Raw genomic sequence first — 21,748 nt, 5'->3', positions numbered from 1 at the left:
GCAGAAGAGGAATTAGTTCCTATGTGTTCCAATAGCTCCATAAGGAAGTGCCAATGTCTCAAAGTGGGTGGAAGACACGAGATGAAGTACTGAAGAACTACCTCAGGATACTGAACCTTTCAGGTGAGTTGACAAAGGACTTTGGCGCCTTGCCACACTTACAGAAACCCATAATCTGCAGCAGAAGTGTTAAGACCAATCCTTTTGATGGTATAAAGTACTCGTACCATGTAGTGCCTAGTACACTGGTGTTAGGAAGGGCATCCAGCTGTAGAAACCATGCCATATCAGACGAGTGTGGTGTGGCTTGCCAGCTCTGGCCCTCAGCACTATTCTTATTCCATACCAGACACTAATGTTTGGCTTTATAAGTGGTTGCAAACAGGTACTTATCTATGCATCTTTTTGGATACATGACTATGAACCAGAAATACCAAGGTCAATAGAGATATTTAACACTGTTGAAAAATATTTGGAATCATGTTAACTAACATGTTCTGTAGATAACCATTTCCCCATTAGAATTTAAATTGGCCAGATCTGGCTTCTCACCTCTACAATGTCATTCTAAAAGTTAAAACAATGAATAAATAATTATTACATTTGACGAAATAATCTGAATGATAATGGGTTGAAAACAGTCATTGGGGCTAATTGTTCAGATAGGCATAGGTACAAGTGTGGCTATATGGTTAAGAAGCTTGCTCCCCAGTGAAGTAAACTTGGGTTCAGTCTCATTGTAGCATCCTGAGCAAGTATCTTCTATACTCAGGCCAATCAATTCCTTGTGAAAAGGACTGGTAGGCAGAAGCTAAAAGAAGCCTGTCATGAAATATTACCTTGGCCTCAAAATAGGTGAGGGTTGGGAGACAGAACAATCTATTGCAAATTCCATCTGACCCACAAAAAAATGGATTGCATAATTAAACTGGCCTAAAGTATTCACTCTATGACCAAATAAATCGTCATGGAAATCTCATAGCTTTAAGATCATGAAAGGAAAAGCCATTTCTTTCTGAATACCGTGAACAATGTGCATGCATATGTTTGTAGTAAAAGCAAGAAATTAGAGGTTTAAGCTTTGGGAGGTAGATCGTCTTGTGGATTGAAATTTTTAATGACATCAGGAATAGCAAATGGGAAGGTGGATATCGGGTACACTGACCATAATATATCCAGTATCATGCCCCAAACCAGGTATTAATCTGCACTATTACTACAACCCTCTATACAAGGTGTACCCAATGTTGGACTTGACATCTGAAAAATCAAACTATTTTCCAGGAAAAAATCTGTCATGATGAAGCAATAATTTCTGAACAGCGTACATTTCTAGCAAAACATGCCAGTTAGGGCATGACTGAATGGGAGGTTCATAATTCACCAACTACTGTGTAAACTTTTGACATTTACACTGAGAGAAGTAGAGACAAAATGGATTGGGGTCAATACAAGCATTTGTATTTTGACTTATTCTTGTTTTACAGTGGTTCTGACAGAATGTTTTTGTAAACATTTGCAGTACAATAAAAGGTTACACCAAAAAAAAAAAAGTTTACAAAATAATAAAATGAGAAGAGTGGAGACACTTGGCGAGGACAGCAAGTTGCAAGTCACCTTGTACAAGGACAGACAGCAAATGTTCATGTCTACCACTCAAAAAACAGGTGTTGGTACTGAAGGTAAACTCAATCATATAAACAAATGGGGCAATGTCAAATCAAACCATTATGCTATCCAGTGAAACATCCTGGAAGAAAATGATATATCTTATGGGATTTTTAGTAAATTTAATCTCTAAATTCTTTTATTGTGTACATGAAAAGCCACAAGGTATCACCATCAAAAGACTGCCATCAGAAACTTCCTATTGACATTACATGTCAGTTACAGAGTGGGTTGCAGGTGGCTATTCTCCAAGAAAGCAAAATGAACTGAAATGGATGGGTGTAAACAGAAAATATCAACTTCCACTAGTTTGAAAAGATAAAGGGGAGAAAAAAGGTATCAAGGTGAAACCTATTTTACATGTTTCTTTTGTGATGCATCCTTGTATAAAGGATGCTTTATGACAGTATAACATATTGTCTACAATGGAAATGCAATTATATATTCTCAGCATTTGAATATAAACAATGTGCATAAATGGGAAATTATTAATTTTCGTGTTAAGCTTTATTATTGGGTACTGCTGGTTTCGTCATATGATGCATATGGATGAAGACAGTGGCATAAAGAAATGCTAAGCTCATTGTGGTAGGGGTAGACCCAGGAAGACAGGACAAAGTGGTAAATAGGCTCTTTGGACACTGGGCCTCGCTGAGACGACTGGAAGTTGTGGTGATTCACTGTACTTGATAAGTTGCATCAAACTAAGTAAAATGGCTGACATCCGTACACAGCCCTGTTCTCTACAGGTGCCAGTGGCATGGAAAAAGCACCCAGCAAACAGTAAAGTAGTTGGCACAAGGAAGAGCATCCAGCCCAAGAAACCATACCACAAACAATTGGAGTCTAGACAGCTCCCTGGCTGGCCAGCTGCTGTCTAGTTGCAACTCATGCCAGTATGGAAAATATTAAACGATGGTGTAAATGTACCTTATTTTGTAAGGATACAGTGCTAATGGTTGACCAGTGAAAGAGTTTTATACGTTCTTTTCAATGAAAACAGAAAGAAAAATCTTATAATGATTATGCTGTCATTTTAATTCAAATTAGTGTACCTGAAAAATAAGTAAGGATTAGTTATACTAAGAGCATCAAACTGTAAAAAAATATACCTGAATTATCCACCTATGCTAGCATGTAAAAACTGTAAAATAATCAACTCAGATAATATCTAATTAGATTTGATGCTCACTACATTAACATCGGCTTTATATATATATATATATATAAAAGAGAAGACTGGTGTATTTGCATTTGAAATTATCAGTTAAAGACCATTTCAAATGAGATGGATTTCACAGTGAATTCCTAAGCTCTCAATGAGCCATTGCAATTGATATCTCAGGAAAGGCTGCAATATTTATCATTTTACCAAAACACATTTAATAACAGATAAATGAAAAATTTTATGCAAAATATATTGAACACTTTATTTTTCACAAAGTAGTGAATTACTACTAGATTCAGTCATGTGCAAGTGTGTCTCCACAACTACAACTACTGTAATTGTAACAACTTCAACTTTCAAACTGCTTGGGCGCAAACTTCTTGGCACTTTCTACAGTGTTCTGAAGCAGCATAGCCACAGTCATGGGACCAACACCCCCCGGAACTGGCGTAATCCAAGAGGCAACTTCTTTAGCTCCACAAAAATCAACATCACCAACAAGTCTCTTTCCACTTTTCTTTGTCTCATCTGTAAAACAAGAAAACATACAGACAATTTGATCTATATAGTTATTTACCGCATTGTATAATTACATGACACTGAAGCCTCATCAACTTTTCTCTTAGAAAATATCCATTAACAGTTTCTTTAACTATCTTGTCAAACACTAAACTTCAAAATATGCCAATATAAAAATCACCCCTTTACACGTCTTTTTCATGCTGACTTATGCTGAACTAATAAAATGGTAATTCTGACAAACCAACATCAGTGCTCCAGTGTCTATTTGGCATGTATGAAGGTGTATGTTCTCAATTCCAATCATTTTACAGTATGTGCTGGAAAATTTTCTATACGAACATCACTAGTTTGGCCATCATGCAGCTCGCAAGACTATGAACCCTGAATCTAGAAAAGAGCAACCTTATAAAAAGTAGAGAGGAATAAAATGTGAGGAAAAGGGGTAGAGCAGAACAAATTCCTTGCTGTAGAGAAGCAACATGACTACTTGCATTTTCAAGAGACAGGGGTGAAGTTGAAAAGAGAGGGTAGTGTAGAAAATAAAACTTGATTTTGCATCAACATGTGACATTGCAACTGTCTCCTTAAAACGTATATATACACAAGTGTTATACAAATGCCCCAGCTGAAGTAAATATGAAGGTATTTCACTAACCTGGGATAGAATTAATTCCACAATCAACAACAACTGCACCAGGCTTAATCCAATCTGACTTGACAAATTCTGGTCTTCCTATAGCAACCACAAGTATGTCAGCTGTTCTCACCTGTACAATATTTTTAGTTTAATTAGCAAATGAATATCTACTCTTCTCTTTAAAGGTAATGTTTACAATTAATCAATCATTTGTCAAATGCATAATTAGGTGTCTGTTTATGGCTTTAGAAAAGGGAAAGATAGGTAGTGTTACATCTATTCAAATCTTTTCCAAAAGTAAATAGCAGTTTAAGTGAAGAGAAAAAACTACAAGATGGTGACAAAACAAGCTTATTTCTTAATTTACATTACAAGTCTGTAAATTAAATACAGTAAAATAATTTAACATTGATAAACTTCCATCATCTAGACATATGTTGCAATGAAAAGATAATAGCCTGAAAACAGAAAAAGAACACTTAAATTAATTTCTTAAACTGAAGCTTAAAAAGTTTTCAATAATAAAAGGAAGACACTGACAAATGTCGCACGTACAGCTGAGCAAAGCATATGAAGCAAATGTACCAAAGGATACATAGATTTAAGAACCCAGTGACAGTTTACTAATACATCTTTTTCTAATATCCAGCCCATTAGTGCAAATGTGATTAAAAGTTTAGACATTTGTTTATAGCTACAATTATTTACACATTGCTCATAAATGCATCATATTTTTTTAAAACTATGCTAACTTGTGGTATGTGTAATAGTAAAAACTTTTAGAGATGATGTCTACTTTTGTTTCCAATGAAAAAAAAATCAGACCAATTTTTTTTTACATAAACAGAAGAATATTTTAAAATCAGAGTTGGTACACAATTTAAAATTGTAAAAAAAATATTAATTGCAGACATGTGAAAAAAAGAATATTTTATCAGCAACATTGCAACCAGTACAAAATCAAGTAAATAATAAGTAACATCATTAATTTGTGACAGCAATGTAGTAGCGTGTTTCAAAGAAGTTTTCAACATAGAGATATTTAATCTAGTAATTCATGCAAACATTTCTTATCAATAACAATAGTTGTTGTTTAAATCTAAATCAGCTCTACGACCATGTCTTTTTTTTTTTTTTTTTAAAGAATGTATCTGAAACTACATTCTCCAATGTCTTTTATTTCTGTAAGACAGAAAGATGTGATTTGAAGAATATTTGACTACATATAGCCTCTCTTAATTTTCTCAAAGGTAGCAGCAATGTAAAAATGGCTCATTTTCCATATAGAATACTTTTAGGCTCACTAAACTTGGAAGTAAAAGTATTCCTTAATAATTAGTTCATCATAAATAAATAAGCACACTTATTTATTTATTATAAATATCTGAACCAAAATGCAATAATACAAAATATGCAACTTTAGATAATTGCAAAACGTAATGCTAAACTGCAGAGTGATACAGAAGATAAAAATCTTATGAATTAATCAAGATTCTACTGAGGAGTGAGTTGACAGAGAAAGTAAAGTATTCAGTTTCACTTGTTTAAATTACAAGTTCTAATACCATTATTCTTTCCTTCCATTGAAATCAACTGTATTCAGAGGACAAAATATAAGGTTTCTGCAATTCGTCAGCTGGACAGCAATTCGTCAGCTGAAGAACAAATTGTCCCCACCTACCACAATGTCATAAGTAGATTATCATTGCAAATATCTTGATCTATGCATCGTAAGGTTAACCCAACCCACACAAGTAATGAGAAATGCCAAGTAAAACATCCAATAAGAATTACATATGTAACACAAAGATATGTAAAAATATTGTCAAACTTACCACAGCTGGCAGATCAACAGTCTTTGAGTGACAAACTGTGACAGTAGCATGGTTCCATAATAACAAATTGGACATGGGAGCACCGACTATTTTGCTTCGACCTAGCACAACAGCAGTTTTACCACTAACTGGCACCCCTAGTGGAATAGATTCAATTCAGGAAAATTTATTAAGACTTGATTTAACAAATATCTAATATTTATTAGAAATGGAAGTTTGTATTAAAGAACCAGGAGCAGTCTCAGACAGGTAGGTATCAAAAAGGTTAAATAATATTTATCAAATAAACTTTACCTTTTAAATGATAAAGGAGATGACAACTTAATAGGAATATGGGTGATGCATGAATTCAGACATAGCTGCGTGGTTAAGTTTTCTTCCAAATCATATGGTTCTGGATCTAACTTCACTGCAATACTTAGAGGTGTCTTGTATTGAACCTTGGGTAACTAACAAGGTCATCATTTATTGTTGTTTCCAGTATTGCATTATACTCCTACCAAAAACAACCCAGTTATCAAATAAAAGCCTAATAACTGAGTAATGCTTTGTTAAATTGTAGTGATAAGCTCAGCTCTTTCTTAGAGGTATGGAAAAGGTAACAGGAAAACTATACTCATGTTTTTTCTCTTGAATCATGTAAGGCCAAATGGCATATCAATAAGGCATCAAGTTATGCTACCACCACCCACTTTTCCAATGCTTGTATGTATCAGACAGAAGTTTTTGAGGCAGATTTTCTTATTGCCAAGTAAGGTAATATTCCCCATGACCAGACATGCTTCCATGGAAGACTGGAAATGAAGGACAGCACTTGTATGACAGTGACACTCATTTACAACAACCATTTGATGTGGAGACAAGGAGATACCAACTTATGCACACACAAATACATACACGCATGATGAGCTTCTGTCAACCAAATTCACTCACAAGGCTTTGGTCAGTTCAGGGCTGTAGCAGAAGACACTTGCCTGAGCTACCGCACAGTGGGACTGAACCCAAGACCATGTAGTTGGGAAGCAAACTTCTACCATACAACTATATATAATCAAGTTTACTATCACTAACAAACTGTTGCTAGGTAAATACAGTGTAATAGCTAGGTGCTATGTTTGCATCAATAAAGTGAATCATTTATACTAATTTATAGAGATTAGCCTCCAACATTACAAAGCTAATTTAGAAAAAATCCAAATATTAAAATATAAGAATACAACAACTCACCACCACCAGCTAAATATTGTAATATAATTAATCACTAGTGTGTATTACACCTACATGTACTTTATACAACTACAAGTATTTACGATTAGTTAAAAAAAAAAAAAAAGAATGAAATTAAATCTATTTTTAAAAGGTCACAAGTAACTGCTATGGTGTTAACAGGAAATGTAAAGTTTAAATCTGTGTTTGGAAAAAGAATCTGGGACATATAATGTTGTAGAGTGAAAGGTTTAGCAAAATTTGGTAATTACGTAATACCATGACAATAAAGATGAGCTTCTAGAGATGATAACACCTCATGATAATGATGGTAGATAAAAAATAAAAGTAAAACTATACCTGATTTTTTGATTAATTCTAAACATCCCCGTGGAGTACAGGGAGTAATACAGTGACTGAGGTCACCAACAGCTAACTTTCCAGCATTTTCTGAATGCAAACTACAAAGAATACAAATTCAATTTTCAATGGATCTATTAAGTTTTGTTAGCAAACAATAACCTGTTTAAATAGACAAATATATACAAGCAAGATAATAACCATAATTTTATTTAATAAACATAACATGGGTTATTAGTTAACTGACTAGCAGTTTAATAGCATGACAGTGTATGTGGAAAATACATGCATGTGCAGATCACACCAAGCAGCAACTGTTTATTTTTATACAGATCCAAATGGACTCTAAAAAAGTCAGTCATTTCTTATTGGATGTGGTGTGCAAGAGAGACGTTTGCACTGGTATGGCCATGTACTATGGATAGATGAGGAGAGCTGTGTGAAGAAGTGCCACTCCCAAACAGTTGAAGGAATCCAGGGTAGAGGTAGACCTAGGAAGACATGGGATGAGGTGGTGAAGCATGACCTTCAAACGTGGGCCTCACAGAGGCAATGACAAAAGATCGAGACCTCTGGAGATATGCTGTGACTGCGAAGACCCGGCATATAAAGTGAGTTCACAGCTGTCTCCTACACCAGTTTCGCATAACCAGCCCCAGATATTTCCTATTAACTACACTTTCACCCTTGTATATCACTCACTACATTAACCTCTACATCTTTATCTGTTCCTTGTTACCAACATCCTTATATTCATCATCATCATCATCGTTTAGCGTCCGCTTTCCATGCTAGCATGGGTTGGACGGGTCAACTGGGGTCTGTGAAGCTGGAAGGCTTCGTCAGGCCCAGTCAGATCTGGCAGTGTTTCTACGGCTGGATGCCCTTCCTAACGCCAACCACTCCGCGAGTGTAGTGGGTGTTTTTTATGTGCCACCTGCACAGGTGCCAGACAGAGCTGGCGAACGGCCACGAACGGATGGTGCTTTTACGTGTCACCGGCACAGGGCCAGGCGATGCTGGCAACGGACACGAACGGATGGTGCTTTTACGTGCCACCGACACGGGGCCAGACAGAGCTGGCAACCGGCCACGAACGGACGGTGCTTTTACGTGTCACCGGCACGGGGGCCAGCCGAGGCTGGCAACGGACGCGAACGGATGGTGCTTTTACGTGCCACCGACACGGTTGCCAGACAGATTCTTTCCAGCTATTCCCAACCACTTGTATAATGCAACATAACCCTATATATCCCCTACACCAAAACATTTATGTGAGTTCCTCTATCATACTCTAGCTTCACAACACCTGGCATAAAACCACCTCTTCTTTTACTACTTAGTTGCAGAGACTCCTCTTTTTGAAAAGAGCTTCCAGTACACTTTGTGAAGTGGTTGGTGCTTGAAAGGGCATCCAACTGTAGAAGCCCTACCAAAGCAGATGTTGGAGCTCTGTGCAATCTTCTGGTTTATTGGATATTGTTAAACCAAACAACCCATGCCAGCATGGAAGGTAGGTATTAAATGATAATGAAAGATATAATACAACAGACTTCTTCCAGTTTCTGTCTACCCAATTCACTTACAAGGCTTTTGTTGGCCAGGAGCTAAAGAAGGCATTTACCAGGTGTCAAGTAGTGGATTTATAGTTGGGAAGAAAACTTATATACAATACACCTATACACATACACACAGATATATCTGTCTTCCAAGTTAAGCAAGCTTCAAAAGGAAATGTTTCCTATAAAAAATATTTTGGTATTACCCATCAACATCTTTGGAGGGAATTATAGAATTGGTGACAAGATGAGAATCAATTTCATGTTCAGATTCCATTGGTAGCTAGAGAGAGAATGAGAGACAAAGAAAAATAGTTAATAAAAACAAAGCAAAATGCCTGAATCTTTTTTTAACAGAGAATCTTCAGAATGTAAATTCAAGTTAATCCTTTTAAAATAGTTGACATAAATTTACACATGCAATGTACATGCTTGGTTGATGTAATTATATGCTGCCTGGTCCACCTGCCAACTGATAGGTCAATTACATGTTTCATGTAAATATTTACTACCTGATAGGCTGGTCCTGCCACTCCGGCTCTGTCAATTTGCTGTTGCATCCCGTTTCGTCGAATTTACATTCATCACGTCCTACCACTTCATTGTCACATCCTGTTTTGTCAAATTTACGGTTGTTGCACCAGGCAATACCAAAATTCACCACCTCACCAGTTGTTTCTTCCAGTTCAGACAATGATTCAGATAGTGAGTATTCTTACTAGTTTAGAATCAGATGATTCCAATAGTGATAGTGATATTCCAGTGAATCAAAGGCACAGGCGTGCAGTAGTGAATGGCCCCAAACAACAGACTATCATGTGACGTGCAAGAGACAATTTTGTCCAATGGTATGGGTTTACTGGTACGCCTGACATAAAGACAAACCTTGAACATGGAAATTCACCATTGCAAATCTTCCATGAGTTTTTGATGAATGAAATGTTCCAATATATAGCGAACAAAAATGAGTATGCTGAAAACCATCCCCAGCATGGTGGTGATTGGTTTCCAACCAGACGGTCAAAATCAAATTTCTGCTTGCCCTGCTGATACTGATGTGCATCGTGAATAAACCGACCTTAGTGTCATTGGAATCTGGATCCAGCCACACCAACACATTTCTTTCCAGAAATGATGGCACATGATCAATTTTTGGCGCTTTTTGAAATCTACATTTCAACTCAGATAAGAACCAGGATGATAGGTTGCACTAAATACATCCTATCATTGATGAAGTGGCTGAAAATTTCAGAATGATGTATGTCCCCACACAGGACATTTGTATTGATAAAGTTTGTGGAAATTCAAGGGAAGGCTCTGATTCAAACAATACAACCCGACCAAATGTACTTGCTTTGGAGTCAAGGTTTATAAAGTATGCCAGTCAACTAGCAAAGCCTGTAGATATATGTGGAATTACAAAATCTACACTGATCAGGACAGATTGGATCTTCCAGTGTCTACTCTAGTGTCAATTAGAGTTGAATGAAAGCTTGTTTGTCAAAGGCTACAATATTTATATGAACAGCTGGTTTTCCAGTCCAGACCTCTTCCTGCAGTTGCAGATGAGGAAGATTAATGCCTGTGGGACTGTGAGGATACACAGGGAAAACATGCCACCTGATAAAACTTTGAAAGGGGGAAACAGTGTACCTATGCACTGATAGTAGCATTCTTGCTCTAGCGTGACGTGACAAGAAAAACGTCTGCATGTTATCCACAACACATTCTGCAAGCATGAAGAACAGTAGGAAACAAGATGAGGATGGTAATGCTATAATGAAACCAAGCGTAGTTGTTTCATACAATGAAGGGATGGGCAGGGTTGATTGCTGAGATCAGCTGGCGACAACACACAAATTGGTGAGAAAATTTGTGAAATGGTACAAAAAAAATTTTCTTGTGTATAATTGACAATGTGTCTTTGATTTGGCAGATAATTGGTGGTGTAACGGGATGAATTGACATTCAGGAATCTACTGTTTTATGAAATGATAGAAGCATCAGAGCTTCCAAAGTACAGAACATGTGGACATCCCCATGTTGGACATTTTCCCCCACCGCCATGAAGACAAATGCTCCAATGAGATGCACAGTATGTAAAGCAAAAGGGAAACATAAGGAAACTAAATACTATTTGTTCACAATGTGATATGCCACTATGTGCAGTATCCTGTTTTGAACTCTACCACACTAAAGTCAATTTTTGAATTCACGTGATTGTAAATACATGAAGTTGATCCGACTTGTGCTGCTGAGCGATCTGATTCAGGGATAATACTGCATGAGTATCCTGCACAGCGATATAGTTTAGGTAAATAAACAATATTTGCACTAAAGAGGTTGATGTAACTATATGTTAAACATTATCTCGTACTAAGTGCTGACCTGAATTGGTGCAATTACCGTAGCCACGTGCAGGCAAATGAATGAATCACTGCTGTAAACTGGTTAAAGCCCCTGATGTAAATATACGCTGAACCATTGTCGTGTGCTTAATTGCTGATCTCAGCCGAGATGACTACCATCAATGCAACCTAGTTGCTTGATTAAAAAAAACCCTGTTATCATGGGGTTAATAAAATCATCATTTTAAAAAAATGTGTATAATTAAAAAGATAAAACCGTCTGTATTTATACTGATTTCTTAGTTAAAAAAACTTCAATCTTCTACTCAGGTGAATGAAAATGAAGATTGTGTAATACTAAGCTAACTATTACCAAGAAGTGAAATAAAACTGTAGACATGACTTCCCTCTATTCTTTGGTATTTGGTCAGTCTCTACTGTTGCTACTCTTTACTATACAGTTGTTGCTTAGCCTCACGTGGCTGTGACCAAGCATATCTATGGCTGAAGGTATCCCAATTATGACCATCCAATCTAAGATGACATTATACAATGTCAGTGTGGAAGACAAATATCAGCCACTCAAAAACACAAAGACTGTTAGCAACACTTAAGCATTTATCATTTGGTGCGACAAAAATTTGGACACCAAAAAATAAATATTTAAGTGAAGTTAACAGTCTTTGTGTGCTTTTGATTGTCTAGGATGTGTCTTCCACATTGTAATTTAATTTCAACACATAGTCACACATCAAATCGCCAGGTAAGTACACCCATGAAATTATACAATGTTAATTTTTTATGCTGATAGAATGTAATTAGGCTGTTATTTCTAGCAAATTGAACAACTAGGTGAAGACTCACTCATTGGCCTTTTTACTGTAAAGCTGCCTATATATAAACAATGAAAGAAAGGGCAACAATGCAAACTGCTGCAATTTGTTGTACATTGCAATTTTCTTTATTTTAATATTCTCTTGCTTAGACAAGGTTTTGATTATCAAAGCCATTTTAATTGGACTTGTATCACTAAGGATTTTAGAGAAAATAAGCCTTTCACATGATCCCTTTTATTTTCCTGTAAAAGTCCCAGGCTCTATGGATACTTTTAACAATTTATGCTTGGTTAATATTTAAACTTTGTTTCCTAGTGCACACGATTAATCCCTAAAGCTGTAGATAGCCCCCACCCGATAGGTTATCAACCAATTAACTGAATAGAATTACCAATTGTGAAAAGAAAGGCAGAATGCTGTCAAAGTACCTGAACAATAATACCATGGACAGTAAGGTCTTCATTGAGTCTGTTAACTGTTGCCAACACCTAAAAAAATAAAATAAATGTAAATGCAAATATCTTGAGGGTTGGCATCAGGAAATGCATCCAACCATAGAACACACTTCAGCATACTCTTGTCTGACTCATGCAAGCATAGAAAAATAGATGTTGAAAATGATAATGATGAACTGATAGGTACACACTTTACAATTCTCATAGTCGAATTGTGTGCTTGTCTCTTTTGTAACTTTTAACCATTAATGAGTAACACTTGAACATCAACTGCAATAAACTTATCCATTAACCACACAAACTACACACACAGGCTGTGTGTTCAAACAGTGTAATTGGGTCATATACAATACTAAGCAGCCTGGTAAGCAAGGATACATGTTTATTGCAGCAATAAATTATAAGTCTATTGCACACCAGTAATTAAATCCTTATCAATATTTGTCATATATAAGATTATAAGCAAAATACTTCTCAGCATGAAATTTGTTAATTCCAAAACTTATTAGCAGACATGATTTTAAGTAATGGCGTCATGTAAAAAATAAGTGCTTAAGAATATTCCACAATCGAATAGAAAGCTTTGAAACAACATATTTTAAAAAAGACACAATATTCATATGGTAGTGTTGCTGGCTTCCTGTGATGCTTATGTTTATTATATCACTTGACCCAATCTGAAAGTCAGGTGATCAGTGTTATTTAACATGGTTATTAGTTTGATGAAAGAAGTATTGTTATTCAAAAAGCAACAATAAACAATGATGATGATGATGATGATGATGATGAAAATCAGTTGAATAACTAAACAAGAGAAGGCAATAAAAGAACTGAATTAGTAAGTACTGTTATCTAACTTACATCAGCTTGAGTTGAAGATTTTGGTAATTTGATGTGCTCTGCTTTCATCCCAATGTCAGCTGAATTCTTTACTTTCATTCTAATATAAACATTAGAATCTTCACGGTCTCCAACCTAATAAAAGAATTGTTATGACTATACACTGCTACTACTACTAACACCAATTGTCTGATATTTAGTATCAGACAGGTAGTAGTAGTAGTAGTAGTGTAACAAGTCTAATTCATGTGGTTGAGATTGTCTTGTCTTTCAAGTTAAGCTTACTGCTCTTATTTCTGTTACATTTATATAAACTTCTGCACCTGACTAAACCATTTATTTATACATGGAAACAAATATTTTCTTTACTTTATTTTGTATTCTATAAATGAAGCAATTTTAAATACTTTTTAATTTTCAATATTAGTTTCTCTGAAATGAAATCTTCATCTTGGAAATCTCATAAAAACAAAGACTTTGCCCTCATGTTTATTATCCAATGACAGTTTCAAAATGTTAGTGATAATCCTAATCCTTAACATGCAATACAATTTAGTTTAAAACAATATCCTCGGGTGTCTTTAGTGAAGTTCATTTAGTTGCATTTGAACCAGAGTTTCAGTACCCTGCTCCTTGCAGATATCCAGAATGGGCATCAACTGCATCAATCCCACATACCGAAGAGATCTTCAGAAAGTCATGGGTACTAATCCTAGCCCTCCTCTTCTGATGAAGCATCGCAAAAGAAAAAAAGATTGTGTCATTAGGAAACGTTAAAGATAAGGCAGCTACTTTGTATTTCATCAATATATGCCAAGATTAAAGTAATTCTTTATAAGCATATAGTAAGTGATGGTAACAAAAATAGTAAATTATATACAACTATAGAAGAAAAAACACTGAGTTTGATATACCTGAGATTCACTCTTTATAGAAAGAGAGTGCAGTCAGTTGAAGTGATCCCTAGTTCATGTCTAGTTATCATTTATGGCTCACATTGATGGCTTGAACCATCTCACAAGAGAAAAGTTAAAAGTTCCCTTAACCATTGCCAATGGTATGTATGTCATTATTTGAATATCTCAAGCAGTATTCATAACATCTGTGATTATCTCTAAGGTGCTTGAGCTCAAAGATTAATTGTTATCTAACATAGAATATTAATTGCAATACTATATCTAACTAACCCAGCTTTTATTATGATTAGACATTAATTTCAAGAAATAATTCTCACCTGGACTATAACTAAGCAAGGTAAAAATTTGGGATATTTGTCTTGGAAGTTTTCAATATCTTCTTTCAATTTATTGCGGATCTCCCTAAAAAGACATTAACAAAACAAATCAAAGACACTTAAATAGCATACAGTTTCATCTACACGGTGAAACTTCAAGAAATCTATGTACAAAAAAAAAAAAAAAAAAGCTGTTTAAGTCAGCCTCGACCAATTTGTCTCTATATTTAGAATTCTGTTTGTTCTCTTTTTCCTACCAAGTCATCAGGTTGTGTGATTGCTCGGTAATTTGGTTATTATATGCATAATTGTGAGGTGATTTGGCTATTATATGTGTAAATAATTTTTTCTTATACTTGTATAGACATCAGATTTGAGAGAAAGCAAGCAAGAAATTAGTAATAGTTAATATCAAAATGTATGCAAGTTTGTGGTGTCAGTACGCAAAATTTCAACTCTTCAATTTATGTTATCACTCCTCTAACCCCTTGATTTGTGAATTGACTAATTATGTATAACATACATGGACAATGTGGGTCGTCAGGCTACTTTTTAACACCTTAACCCTTTCATTACTGTATTTATTTTGAGATGCTCAGTGTTTCTTTCAATTACTTTAAATATAACAAAGAATGTAGTAAAATAACTTAGTTATCATTCAGCTAGTGTTAGGAACATAAATTGTGACTAACGTTTGGTGGAAGATTTTAATTCAAACCTTATGAAAACAAGACATTTGTACAACAGAGCCAGAGCCGGTTTCAGCCAGGTTGGTAACGAAAGGGTTAACCAAGCTCTAATGTTGTAATTTTTAAATATTATTTATTTAACTATAAGCAATTAAGCATAAAACAAAACACAAAATTTTAAAAAATGAGGCTTTTTGGAGCATCTGTTTACAAGTTCAAAAAATCTAAAATACAAAGTTAAACATAAAAGACTAAGCAACTTAACCTATTAGCATTTAAACTGACATTATCTGGCCCATATATTCTACCTGTACTATGTTTAAATTGTTAATATATGGCCTCTCACACTTACCCTACAATGTCATTCTGAAAATAATTACATCATCAAAATTTCAAAGCTACAAGATAATGCACAATTAATTCAAAACAATGTGAATAAATAAATATTAAATTTCACAGTATTATCTGAACGTCAAAGGGTTAAACTGGCCATATCCACCATCCCAAGACTACCCGACTAGGTATTTCTAGACAAAAAAAAAAAAGAAAAAAAAAACCCCTAAACAACCACATCATTGAAATCTCAATACTACATTTGACAGAGTAATACAAATGCTAAATGGATAAATGACCATATCCTTTTCAAGGTTAAAGTATTGTTTTGTTTGAATATATAATTTTAACAAATGTAATATGAAAAATTACATTAAACACACTAAAAAATTAAACTGCAAAAAAACACTATATCAAAAGAATATGGGTTAAATCAAAAATCTAAATCTGAAATTTATTAACATCTTGTTCTTATAAACAGATTTAATGCCACTAGATCTTTCACAGAAGTCTTCAAAACTGATCTGAATATTTTAAAATTAGCTTCTTTAAAATTGGAAAATTTAATGCATTATTATTGCATTTTATCATTAATTATATATTGCAGTCAGTATATTTTCACTAATCCTGACACCATTAACCCAACAACTGATTCCAACTCCAAAGCTCTGATACTGTGAACAGAAACCAGAATAAAATACTAAACTCCTTACATTCTTATGAAACTTCCCCTGCACATATCCGCACTGTCCACATCCCCAATTCAATCCACTGTATCATTCCACCTATATTTGCACCCACCCCCATCTCCTCACTCTCTTTGACTAACTGGGATATTCTTGTGTCTCTTTTACAGCAAGATGCCCATTTCTATCCCTCAACTATTCTTTTAACCTCTCAACTGGCACAAAGCCACCTCCCTCAATACTACTCCTTCCAGTCAAAGGACTTTGTCTCACAAGTTGCTTGGCAAACCCACTGGTACTGGTGCCACAAAAAAAGCACCCATTACACTCTGTAAAGTGGTTGGTGTTAGGAAGGGCATCCAACCATAGAAACCATGCAAAAATGGACAACAAAGCCTGACAAAGTCTTCTGGCTTGCCAGCTCTTGTCAAACCATTCAACCCATGCTAGAATGGAAAATAGACATTAAATAATGATGGTAATGATTAAATATCATTAAATTTTCTAAAGAAACAAGCTTCGAATATGTAGAGTTAATAAATTTTATAATTTATAATTGTATAACATCACACATTCTGAAACACTTAACGTTTTTAAAAAGGAAAACTGTCAAAAGCTCATGCTTTTCAAAATCTCTTAACACTATTCCCCACTGTACCTCTCAGGTATTTCGTTTTTTTTTTTTTTTAACATCTTTTGTATTCTTCACACTCCCACCCCACTAACCAACATTTTTCATTTACTTCTCTCTTTTCTTTCCTCTTCCAAACCCCCAGCTTTGCATTCTGTAAAAACTTTTTTCTTTACAATTTCCATACCACAAAAAAAAAAAAAAAAAAGCTGCTTGTGATTACTGTAACTTCTAAAATAACAGTTGATGGTGAACCTGAACAATTCATGGCAATATTACTATTTTTCCATTAGAAAATGTAGACAAAAAACAAATAAGAATCAATATAATTCCTATAAAGCTGAATTTTACATGGCACATTTTTCATTTCCCAGAGATGACAGAATTATGGATAAATTAGCCTTCACTTCAAGATGCCAAGATCCCCACCTCCAGGAAAGAAATATTCAATTAGTTACAAAGCTTATAGAAAAAAGCAGATCCTCTACAAGAACTTGATCTGAATCCTCTTTCACAGTCTAACCCCTTGTCCCCTAGCATGAAGCTGACTCCGCCCAGAATTTATAGTCCTGTAAACTGCATGGTGATTTCAAAAGTGCTGAATATATGCTTTATATATCATCAAATATGCTATAAAGTGATTGGCATTTGGAAGGTTATCCAACTGTCGAACCCATGACAAAGCAAACACTGAAACATGATGTAGTTGGACTCATTGGACACATAAGATGGAATTTATCCGATTTTTTTTGGACAATGCTCTTGGAAGTGAAGGGCAGCATCTTTTTATGGAAAAGAAAAATTGCGAAATATGATTAATAATTTTTTTGTTTTTCAACGGCAATAGTAAGGGAAAGAAATTCAAGAATTATTTTTATGCTTGAGTGTAAATGGAAAAAGTTTGAAAAAAATATTGTTTAGATTCATTTATTTTCATTTGAGTGATAGAAAACTGTTTTTGGTTATGGAGGATCCGATTCTGAAATTTAAAAAAATTCAAAAATCTCATTTTCAAAATTTCAATACCCCCACCCACCTCCATTTTCCACTTTTTCGCAATTTTTTAATTTATTATTATTTTTTTTTTTTTGCGAAATACGTAGAAAAATACGAAGATTACGATTCTGAAAAACTTCAAAATTTTTTCCCCCATATACTTAATCTCCGTATTTTCCTACGTAGATTGATGGAATAAAAAAAAATTCGAAAAAATTTTTTTAAAAGTTTAAGAAAAAAACCCCACTTTAATTTCACATGAATTACTTTGTCATATTACTATGGGAAATTACTCTAAAAGAAATCTTTGCAGTAAGGTGATTGCAGTTTTGTGAGATTTGGCTGTTATTTCTAACATGTGGAGAGCCTGCTTGAAGGCCTGAGGGTATATATTGTTTGTTTTTTTTCCTGTTGAAAAATTGAAATTTTACAAACGAATTTTTTTCAGAATCGTTAACTTCGTATTTTTCTACGTATTTTGCAAAAAAAATAAAAATAATAATAATAATAATTTGCGGAAAAAGTGAAAAATGAAGTGCGCGGGGGGTAATGGAAATTTTGAAATTTTTTTTTTTCAGAATCGGATCCTCCATAACCAAAAACGTGGGATTCCGTAAAAAACAAAATCAATATATATATATATCCATTTTAGCGGAAGTTATGACGGAAAAATCGGAACTTGTGAATTTTCCGAAAGTCCTCTCCCCACCCCCATATATTCGTTTTCTACATACTTGTTAACACCCACCAGGCTGGTGTATTATTTTTTTTGTTCCCGGGTGAAGATCTTTATATCGTGACCATTATTTTCCAAGCCACTCTTATCACGAAGTTTGTTTACTAACAGAAGCATGCTTATATTTAAACGATTCGTGCATTTTCCCGTTATCTTGAAGCACGCAATCCGAAACATTTTCGTGAAAAAATATTTTGGCGAAATTCTGGTTTAAGCACTTTGATATTTTAGTGCAACAAACTATTTACATGGATACCCTTGTTATTCAAAACAGATTTTGAATGGCGCAGTTCTTTGTTTAAATATCGGTTTTGTTATTTACTGAGTTTCGTTTGTTGCTAGATTTTTTTAACCTTATTTCTGGTTCTGTCTGGCGCGCAAAGAAATTAAATGATCATATTTCATTTCAGCATAAACGTGAAATTACAAAAAAAAAAAGTTTCCCTTACTTAAAATAATGATGTTTTGTCATTTTAAAATTAATTTTCACGTCATATGAAGCAAATTATAAATAGTTGTAATAATATTTTAACTTACGCTGAAACCTCTTTACCGCTCAGTAAAGTTGCCATGGTAGTTTGGTGACGTTCTGCAGAATAATTCGAATTAAGTCTTGTTACTGTTATCGGTCTAGAACAAGAGGCAGGAGACACGTGTGTGAGATAAAAAGTGGGGGAAGGACGAATCGCAAAACAAGCCCTAGTTACGTTTCTGGCGGCAATCAGGTGACAAACTGGTCGGAAAAGCATGCGGTAGGTCATCGTACGCACGTGTTGGCCGATAACAAATGTCTTCGATTGTATATAAACTTATTTTAGGAATTGCTATCTTTGAACAAGATAGATACCAAACTCAGCATTATTTCTCACTGCCCTCACTATTTCAGAGAAGAAATTTGACAACAGGACCGGTGTTAAGAAAGAAGATATCACTATCAGCATTACACAAGGTCACAATAGCCTTACTTTTTCGTCAACGTCAACTCAGACATTTCAAGATTTGATTAATGACACTGCAATTGATACAGTCATTTTTTATATGAGACATTTTACAATTTTAGGGTTTTATAGAAAATGTATGTACGAGTGTTTTTAATTTCAGCTTAGGTTAAACATTTTTTAGAGTATTGTATTCGATCCGTAAACAATAGGCCAAATCATTTTCATCAAATTTTCTTGATGAATTTTGGAGTATCCCTGAATATACCGTCTGAAATGAAAAATTTTCAAAATGGAAAATTCAGTGTCCAATTTCTTTGTGGATACGCGAAAATCAGTATGGATACGTAAAAGCATGCGAAATTTTATTTTAAACATCGGACATTAGTCTTTTTAAGTGCTCCAATTAGCGGTTTAATTCTGGTTTAATGCACCCCGTATTCCCCTTCATAACTTTATTTTTTTGGAAAGTTCAGAAATTTTTGTGAATTTGTGTTCTACATACGGGAATTCATACGATTATGGAAAAAAAAAATTCTTTTAAATTTTTAAACCCTTTCCCCTCCTCACATAAGTCAAGTTTGTACAAATAGCCATACTAATAATATTTTAACACAATACATACATACACATACTCAGAAAGATACAAGCGAAGTGATGAGTGAATAGTAACATTTATTAAATGTTCTCGTCGATGTTGACCAAATATGTATGTACAGAGTTGTATGAAAAGAGTTATGAAAAATGTGTATAGGTAATCTTATACAATAGCGACGAAAATTACCAAGGCGGAGGTGAAGTACATGTACCACAATCCCTTTGAAATGCCGATTTTTCTTTTTGCAGATTCGGAATCTCCGCAGTCGAAAAAGTGGGTTTCTGTAGTAAAAAAAAAAAGAAATGGGGCGTGGTCATGTCCTTTACCTCCGTCAATTATCAACTTCACCCAAACCTTTCGATTTCTAGGAAATAGTGATTTTGCAAAAGAAGAGAGAAACTCGAATTTTTAATATATTTGTGTCTTCCTCGTCTTCTGTAACATTTTCATTTTTCCCGCCTTTTCGAATTTTTTTTAGTATAGGCGCAGGAGTGGCTGTGTGGTTCCGGGTTCAGTCCCACTTCGTGGCACCTTGGGCAAGTGTCTTCTACTATAGCGTCCTTGGGGCGATCAAAGCCTTGTGAGTGGATTTGGTAGACGGAAACTGAAAGAAGCCCGTTCTATATATATATATATCTGGCGCTCATATCGAATGAATGCCATATATATATATGTTTGTGTGTCTGTTTATCCCCTCAACGTCGTTTGACAACCGATGCTGGTGAGTTTATGTCCCCGTAACTTGACGGTTCGGCAAAAGACCGATAGAATAAGTACTAGGCTTCCAAAGAATAAGTCCTGGGTCGATTTGCTCCAGTATGGCCACAGTTAAATAACTGAAGCAAATAAAAGAGAATCGTGGAGTTTATGGTAAAAATAGATATTTAAAAATATCTTTTTAGATAATCGTAATTTTGTAAAATGTTTGATCTATATAAAGATCCTCACCCGTTAACGAAAATAAAAAAAAACCCCGCTGGGTGTTAACTGTAGAAAATAAATAGGATCAGTTCCATCTGAAGCACATTTTTTTTTTAACTAAACACTTTGAAACTTTGGATATTGGTTCAATGTGTCACATAAAAAAAAAGATCCTCGTAAGGATATCTACGTATTTCTCAAAAAAAAAAGAAAATTCCGGAAAAACCGAAGGAATGGGTGGGGGAGAGAATTGAAATTTTGAATTTGCGATTTTTGGAATTTTGTTGTTTTTTTTCAGAATCGCATTCACCATAAACGAGTGATTCCGTATGTATCCATTTTCCTGAAAGTTATGGAGGGGAAAATCGGATCTTGTGAATTTTCCGTCCTCTCCTCACCCCCAGGTTTGTTTAAAAATCCTATGAGGATCTTTCCCATGATTCTGAAAAAGAATTGTAAAGTTTCAATTTTTCACCCCCACCTCCCAATTCTACGGCCTTGGTCTTCAAGCAGGCTATCCACATGCTAGAAATAACAGCCAAATCTCACAAA

The 21,748-nt window shown here is 34.8% G+C and overlaps 1 protein-coding gene across 2 annotated transcripts; it reads right to left on the bottom strand.

Annotated features, from left to right (window-relative positions):
* Window positions 1–3,031: 3,031 nt before the first annotated feature.
* LOC115211855 (C-1-tetrahydrofolate synthase, cytoplasmic) lies at window positions 3,032–19,786 on the bottom strand. Of its 2 annotated transcripts, XM_029780580.2 has the most exons (9): window positions 19,277–19,786; window positions 14,669–14,753; window positions 13,456–13,569; window positions 12,568–12,627; window positions 9,162–9,238; window positions 7,397–7,497; window positions 5,831–5,967; window positions 4,014–4,125; window positions 3,032–3,364 (listed from the first exon to the last, which is right to left on the bottom strand). In XM_029780580.2, the coding sequence occupies exons 1-9, from the start codon at window positions 19,498–19,500 to the stop codon at window positions 3,186–3,188; spliced, it is 1,089 nt and encodes a 362-aa protein (XP_029636440.1). In that variant the 5' UTR covers window positions 19,501–19,786; the 3' UTR covers window positions 3,032–3,185. The 2 variants fall into 2 exon arrangements, with proteins under 2 accessions (XP_029636440.1, XP_036359249.1); XM_036503356.1 differs by lacking the exon at window positions 14,669–14,753 and having other exon boundaries at window positions 19,277–19,784.
* Between the last annotated feature and the right edge of the window lie 1,962 nt (window positions 19,787–21,748).

The sequence above is a fragment of the Octopus sinensis genome, linkage group LG5 (genome assembly GCF_006345805.1).
Source record: "Octopus sinensis linkage group LG5, ASM634580v1, whole genome shotgun sequence".
Classification (NCBI taxonomy): Eukaryota; Metazoa; Mollusca; class Cephalopoda; order Octopoda; family Octopodidae; genus Octopus; species Octopus sinensis.
Note: the sequence above shows the minus strand (reverse complement) of the source record. Positions and strands in the feature narration are given on the sequence as shown.